This window comes from Neltuma alba, unplaced genomic scaffold (assembly GCF_004799145.2).
Source record: "Neltuma alba isolate B1F8T4 unplaced genomic scaffold, ASM479914v2 tig00007819_pilon, whole genome shotgun sequence".
In the NCBI taxonomy this organism is placed as follows: domain Eukaryota; kingdom Viridiplantae; phylum Streptophyta; class Magnoliopsida; order Fabales; family Fabaceae; genus Neltuma; species Neltuma alba.
This window is the reverse complement of record NW_021634872.1, coordinates 1,252-9,296: the sequence shown is the minus strand read 5'-3', so window position 1 is coordinate 9,296 and position 8,045 is coordinate 1,252. Positions and strand designations below refer to the sequence as shown.

The 8,045-nt window shown below is 33.9% G+C and overlaps 1 protein-coding gene across 2 annotated transcripts; it reads left to right on the top strand.

Moving 5' to 3' along the window:
* Positions 1 to 4,146: 4,146 nt before the first annotated feature.
* Positions 4,147 to 7,840, top strand: LOC114753255 (uncharacterized). 2 transcript variants are annotated; one of them, XM_028941923.1, is made up of 4 exons: positions 4,147 to 4,194; positions 4,960 to 5,257; positions 5,707 to 5,855; positions 7,287 to 7,840. In XM_028941923.1, the coding sequence occupies exons 2-4, from the start codon at positions 5,173 to 5,175 to the stop codon at positions 7,362 to 7,364; spliced, it is 312 nt and encodes a 103-aa protein (XP_028797756.1). In that variant the 5' UTR covers positions 4,147 to 4,194; positions 4,960 to 5,172; the 3' UTR covers positions 7,365 to 7,840. The 2 variants fall into 2 exon arrangements, with proteins under 2 accessions (XP_028797756.1, XP_028797758.1); XM_028941925.1 differs by having other exon boundaries at positions 4,162 to 4,194; positions 4,964 to 5,257.
* The last annotated feature ends 205 nt before the right edge of the window (positions 7,841 to 8,045 follow it).

Genomic DNA, 8,045 nt, shown 5'->3' with positions numbered 1-8,045 from the left:
AAAAAAACGTGTTGTTAAATTTTAATCCCAGACTTGTTATTTTATAATTAGAACTTATTATTTTCAAATGTATTATTGTTATCACCTGTAACAAAAGTAAATGAGTTAACTTATATTTTTTTTTGTATCATAATGTTAGCAAAAATTTGTTGGCTCGATGGTCATTCTTAATTTTGGGAAGCATTAGGTTGGGGGATCAATCCCCCCAAGTCCCCAACTTCACTTCCCCCCAATTTAAAAAAAAAAAACAGTTTCAAAAAAAAAACAAAGGAAGGCCACCGGCATCGGAGCTCCGGCGGCTGGTAGCCGGGGTGGCGGAGCTCCGGCGCCGGCAGCCGGATTCCGGCGAGGCAGTGGTGTTCTTTTTAAAAAAAAAAAATTTAAAGAGGGGTATTTTGGTAATTTGGCCATGATTTTATAATTGCAAATTGGGACCGGGTCCTTGTGAGCAATTTCTCAAATTCAGGGTCCCTGATTGCCATTTTATATATTGGGGAGTCTTTATTTGCAATTTTCCCTTAAAAAATTGAAAAAACACTTTATAAAATCAAAGAATTAAATTGAAATCTTATATAAAATTATAAGGCCAAAGATGCAATTTTATCTTTGTTTTATTCTTGTTTTCTTCTAAGTTGTTGCATCTTTATATATGATGCAACATTTATTATAAAAACATTTATCATGTTATGGTGAGATGATGGAGGAAAGATGGAAAAGTAAAGTAAGAAAATGTTGAAAAATTTCTTCCGTGATTTAGAGTTGCATCTAAAACATTTCGTTTTATTCTCTTTCATCTATACAATCATACTTCACCCCCTTTATGAGATATAATTAATTAATTAATTATCTAAAGCCAATCTACTCATAACCTTTTACTTAGGACATATTTGGAATGACTTATAAATAGTATTTTAATTGTGATTTATGAAATATGAGGTAAATATGTGGAGGAGTTTTATCTTGATTTACATGAAACATGCTTGTCAATCATTTTAAATGTCAAACCAAACAAACCTTTTAATTAGAGTTAGTAAAACAAGATGGCGATGTGGATACAGGCCAGCCCGCGGTGGTGCGAGCCAAAAATGATGTGGGTTGGAGTAGTCCGCATCTTGGCATGCTGGCAAAATACCAACCCGAGCCAGCTTTTTTTGACGGGCTGGTGGCTCAACTTGTATTACTAACTCTACTTTTAATATACATTAGAGGCCAAGTGATGTGCATTAGTATTTCAAAAGTCATAGGTTAAGCTAATTAAAATCCACATCATCAACATGTATTGGCATGAAAGCGACTCCGCAATATCACGAAATGACTAATTATCAATTTGCTAACTGATAACTCGAATCTCACATGTCACTCCAAGAACACCAACTCGCGTCTTCATCAGGTCACCATCATCTTACGCCCTACCTAGCCGCCTAAGAGGACACAATGACGTTTTCACGTTGTTGTCCAAAAAAAAAAAAAGTAATTCTTTTCAATAACTACTGAAATCCATTTATTCAAGGCAAGTCAAAAGTTAGTTTACCTCTTATGATCAAGGATATAAAAGTAGCTCTTTATTATAAGAGTATTAGCTAATTAATAAAAGTGAGATTTTCTCTAAAACTAGTATGCGAAAACACAACGGGTCAATTGCCATAAAAAAGTAATCCAGTATCATCGGTAATATGTCTAAAGGAATGACTATTATCATAGTCGCTATTGATCAAGTCGATAGATTTTATACAATCAAGTGTTTACATTTTTACAGGAAAAATGTATTTTTACCTTTTTTTAACATTTAAATTATTTTTTTGGAATATTTTAAATTATTTTTACTGACATTCATCACACAATTTTGCATCTGTTTCAAAATAAATGTTGTTTAAAATTATGCACGCATTTAAGAAAATTTATTAAATGTCTGACCATATTACAAAAATCAAATGCGATCTGTCTAAAATATCTTTGAGCTAAAATATTAAAGTAATTCTCTTATAAAAAAAGGTATTATAGCATATTTGAGCTCTATCAATCATGCATGCTTTTGATTAATGAAAGTAGAAAAGGAATTAATATTAAATTTTTATTAAAATCCTGAATGAAAAATTATATGGAAACAAAATTAAAACTGTACACCGCCTTGGGCCAATTATTCTGAAAGCGACAATTATTATAGAGAAAAGTAATAGGACTGCTAGTTTCCTAGCCAATCATATATATATATATATATATATATATTATCTCTATCTCTTGGTTGCCCATTTATTATCTACCCTATTTCCCTAAGACTCTTTGTCCTATTTTGCAAGTTGATGTTTTGAGTGTGACTCTGTCCCCTCAAGTGGGACTCCTATTTTGCTTCTTTTCTATTATTTGGTCTGTGAATCATCAATTGATTCTTTTAATAGAAATAAAATAATAATGTTCACCATTGCCGTTTACTTTGGAAAACAATCTTAGCACCATTTGCCCCTATTGTGGAATCGGCACAAGGATGGTACCTATATATCCATGTTTATATTATTGACAGAATATAATGTTGTCTCTTCTGCATCGATCATTCGTGGAAATTTCTAAGATGCGTACCGTTTTTGTGATATGTCTCTGTGATACATGTTTGAAATAATCGATCAAAAGTTTCTCATTAGAAAATTAAACTATGTAAACATATATATTTAGTATTTGTTTAACAACTCAGGTTCAACTTTTTTGTAACTGTATGTGCGATAATCTTAGACATTTGCATATAAATAAATATATGTTAAACTTACATTTAACTATGTTATCTTCCACCTTGCGGGCAAGAGGTATAGATGTGAGGAGGGATGGTTCTGTTTTGTTTTTGCTTGCAATGCCTTTTTGTAACTGATGATATACAGTTGGTATTGAAAAAATATATGTTGTACAGAACTGAAAAAAGAGTAACTGCTTTTGCGTATGAATTTGAAGTGTACTCAAAGACTTTATTACTTCCTAAGTACTTTTGCATAATTAAGTTTCTAATCACTGATTTTTGACCAATTTTTCTTATTTTTACCCAATCAAGCAGGAGAACCAGGAACAATAGAGCTTCCCCCATTTTCACCTAACTCTTTGGTCCAACCTAAGAGTGGATGGCTAAGCGTTCCGCTCATTGAATAAGGTTCTATAATCGATCTTTAATATAATAACTAATGCGATATTCAATTTAGTTCTAAATAAAAAAATTTTAATTAATTATGTGATATTGGGCCACATGGACAGTCGAAATTATGGCTAATTGACCCATTCTTCTCAGTTGTTAGCCGCCTCGTATTAATTTCTTGCGTGTCTTAATTTTGCAAGCTATATTAATTAAACTTATTTCCTCTTGTATTTATAAAATGTATTTTTAGGGCTATTAAATTACCAACCGCCCCCAGGGGGAAACCCTCCTTACCAAACCCCCAAAAACACATATAATGAGAAGAAAAGGAGGAGAAAGGAGAGTCAACTTGAAACAACTAGTAAACGAATTGTTTTATAAAGTCATTGAATTATAAGAGAATGGGCGAGGATATCAATTGCTTACAAGAAGAAAGGAGTAGAGAAGTGCCGTGAGAGAGGTTTATTGGGAAATAGGAGAAAAAATAATAGATCAAATAGATTTTTTTAATTAAACAAGGAGATATTCCTATTAGACTCATCATCTTGAAAAGTTAGTGATCAATTGTGAGGAGTGGATGGAGAAAACGAAGGATTTATTGAACTCTTAAAAGTAATTTTTTAATAATAATTTACAAAATACGAGATAAGTATACGAAGAGAATTTTGTTTCAAGTTATTATAAATACTTATATTAAATTATAAATACTTATATTAAATAACTCTAAACAAGTTTCACTATAAATGAAAGTAAGTGATAGAGAGGATGAAAAATTTTAATGATTTCAATTTATAAAATCATAGAAGTGAAGCTAAAAAATTTTAATTAATATTTTTTATTTTTTCTTACATATTTTTTAATTAAAATTTTACAAATCTATTTTCAAAATTTTTAAATAGAATTCATTGTAATTTTTTCTTCACTTTTGGCAGAGGTTTTTTCATAAAATATTTTAAATTGGAGGGGGGGGGGGGAACTCGCCGGCACCTAAAAGTTTCACCTGCTTCGTTCGCTGCACTCGGCTCTTATCAGTCTCCGCTGCCGGAGGGCTTTAGCGCTGCTGTCAGAGTTTTTCTTCACAGGTTCGTTATCTTTGCTTCTGCCTTTCGAAGCTATTAAACATTTAGAATCTTGGATGGTTTTTCAGGAATCTTAGTTCTATTTGCCTTTCATTTTAAATTGGTGTTCACATTCGTGTACGATTATTTTTGTTTTCCTCATTTTTCAGCGATGCATATCTTTTGTAGTTTCAACTCTGTTGGCAATGTTTAGCTCTTATTGATTCAACTTTTGAATAAGGACTTTTTAAAATTGTCTTGGTACGAGGCGTTGCGACTCTCTGAATTATTGCTTCTGTCAGTGAATTTATCTCCTAATCGAGGAGGATCAATGCATGTTTCGATGCCATATTGAACTAATCGTTCAACTGACTACGTTTGGAATCTGGGCCAAAGGAATTTTCTCCCTCTGCTGGGATGTGTGGTGTTGTGTTTCTCCTATAAATTCTTACGATCTTCTTTTTCTCCTTTGCGTCTCGGTTCTTTTCAGTCCTGCTTGGTGTCTATGATTTCAACTGATTTCTTTGTCAAATTCGGGTAGAAGTGATGTAACACTACGTTGCATACATATTATACTTGTTAATGTTACTTGATCAATAGTAGATCCTGATATTAAATTATTTGCAGCATAAGACCAGACTCTGATAGGTTTTTTGTGTCGCTAAATGATATGAAGCCGCGAAACTTTGCTTAAGAATTTATGAAATTTTACTTTATTATAGGCTTTCCCGGCTAGTTCCACCAATACCAATACCAGCATATATTTTATGAACTATTTACATTGTGCAGACAGATTAGATTGCGTTTGTAGAGAGGCTGGAGAGACAAGCTGCTGCAGAGGAACTGCATTCATTGACTGGATTCACTTGAGGTCGGAGATGAGGTTGTGAAGGCTGCAGCAGCACACTTCCATCTCGCATGGGATTGAGGTTGGAATTGTCTTGAGTTATTGGTTGTTCAAAGGCTTTCCAAACGTTTAAGACCAGTGGAAAAGATGCATGGATGCAGCGAATCTTTGGGACAAATTTGGTGTCAACATTAGCCCTTTATTCCTCTAGATTCTTCTCCAAATCAACTCCATACATCAGTAATGCCTCCTTCCTTTCCCTACCATTTTATCTCCATGTTTCGTTTTCATTCACTCTTTGATATGTCCAAAACAAAAATATCAGACAGTTTTGGTAATTGTAAAAGAGGCCTTGTGGATAAGTAGATTTTAGCTTCGTGATAGCTGCTCTGTTCAAAATCTGATTATCTTCTTTTTTTCCCCCTAATAAAATCTCTCGCACCAGTTAGCGCTGCCATTCATTTGTATAAATGAGGATGAGGGTTTCATTGTTGTCTCATTGTTGAGTTTGTAGAACTTGGAAAAATAACCTGTTTTAAGCATTTCCCAGGATTAAGTATTCTGGAGTTAAATAAATGATCATGCTTCTTCGGTCTTAAATTGTCCTCACATGTGGATAAGTTTTCTTGTTTAATAAGTGGCAGACCTATGGATCAGATAAAGTCTTGTTTTGATGCTTGCTGGGGCAGCAAAGGTTGGAATCCCTGAGTTTGTAAATGGAATAGGGAATGGAGTTGAATCCCATGTTGCTAAGCTTGAAACAGAAATCGGTGACTTCCAGAAGCTTCTTGTCTGTCGTACCCTCAAGCTCAAGAAGCTGGGCATTCCTTGCAAACACGTAATCCCAGTCACATCTTGCTTTCTTTGCATGCAGATACAAGAACATTCTATCATTTGCTAAAGCAACTATATATACGCCTTACTATTCTTCCATACATGTCAGATCGTTGACTGAATTCTCGTTTCTCTAAGATATTTCTTAAATTCTTGGGAATTTCTTTTGATACATTTGTTGCTGAACTTTCATTATTGTCTGTAATTTTTGGACAAATTTATGGATTTATCCTACACTTTGTTTCAGTTAAATCCTTTTCTTTTTTTCCTTTTGGCCAGTGTCATTATTCAAATTTTAATATTTATGTTTTCCCACCAGTGCCACTTAAGCTGGACAGTTCAACTTCTTATGAACTTGGTCTGTTATGTTCTGCTCCTTTTTATTTGGAATTTGTCTTAGAATGGTTGCTCATCCAATCCAAGCAAACATGCTGCTGTCACCTTCTTAATCTCCCTTGAGGAAATTTGTTATACTGCAAAATTATTTCCCCGTTATATTGCTGGTATCATTTGACAGCATGATTATGCTCTAGAACTATGCTTCATGTATTTTTTTTATCTTTTCAGCGCTTTACTGGATTCTAGATGAATGAGCGACTGGAGTCTGGATTTACCGTTACTGAAGTCAATGATAGATGTCAACTGTCTTATTTTGCTCTGCTGCTAAAAATAGTTGTAAATCTTATTCTTGCATATTTTGTATTGCATTCTGATCTTACACGTCATTTACTTACTGCTGATTGGAAGAAAGTTCCTGATGACTTTCTTATATGTAAGTTGAACTGACTTGAGTTTTCAAGCAATTGTTTGTGCCTAGCGCTTAGTAGTGTAGGGAAAAGGTGCTTCCTTAACGTACCAAATAGTATTTTACCTCTTGATTGACTCTGTCACTGATAGAATACCACGACTTATATACAGTAGAAAGGAGAGAAAAATTTGGAGGGAATCGGGATGGTTCTATTACGGAGTGCAACTTCCCTGCTATGTTGTCATATGTTGTCTAATGTGTTGTCAATGATCTATGGGTTAGTTTATTATGCGTTGCAATTTCTCATGAGGATGTGGTGTCAATTTCCTCGGATTCGGTATGCTCAGTTATTTTGATGTCTTTGTATAACTATTATATTTGTACTAGACTGATTATTAGGGAATCGATGTGAACTATTATTCAGACCTCTTATGGGAGATTAGATTCACTTGGTGGCTTCTTTCTGTTAGATTTTTCAGACCTATCTGAAGAAAAATAGCTCCCTGGGTTGTTAAACAGGCTGCAGGGATATGATCATTTTATCATTGATAGGAATATATGTTTTGTGATGTTTCCACTATCTTGTTTTAAGACACCTTTAATTGATATTCTTTTTGGACTGTGAGACACTAAAATGCGTGGGGCCTACATGCAAACTCTTTGTAACCTATAGTTTCTGCTTTGCAGAGGAAGTTAATATTGAAATATGCACACAAGTACAGGCTGGGATTATGGAGGCCGCGAGCTGAACTGATCAAATCATGAACGGTTTCTTAATAGCTTTCCTTTATCACACCTAAAGTTCTAGATGCGCCAATATGTGAATGCTGGATTTCGCATGGAAAGAACAAGTCTATTGTTTCTGATAATACCCAACTTCATTCCATTTGGAACATCTGCATAATTTATGGTATTTGCACCATTGAAACGCAAGAGACTTGTCCTAATTGACCGTCGGTGTGGTTGGTCATTCTGTTGCATTTACTGCATTTGTTTCATTGTATGACTTGTTTTTGGCAAATAGGAGACTGATGGATTGAAAGATTCAGCAATGCTTCATTTGTTCCATGATAGCTATGATAAAACTAAAGGAATGCTCTTTATTATTGTTTCTTTTTGGGGCTAGGTTTAAATATCTTCTTGTTGGGAGCAATCTTGCTCAAGATATTGTGAGGCATTAAATGTGAACATTTCTTCTAACAAAAATCCGGATGTTGGTTTGTCACATTGTGAGGAATTAAGCCCTTATGTTTGACCCAATCCGGTCAACAAATACTCTAATTTTGCAGTCATAAGCATCCCTTCCCAATTGTTCAATGCTTGATCAGATCTATATTAACTTTGGTTGAATTATGAAAGAATGATGAAAATATGATAAAACTAAAATTAATGCATGGACAAGGAAGTAATAATGAAAAAAAATTTAATGTTTATATTGGCACATAA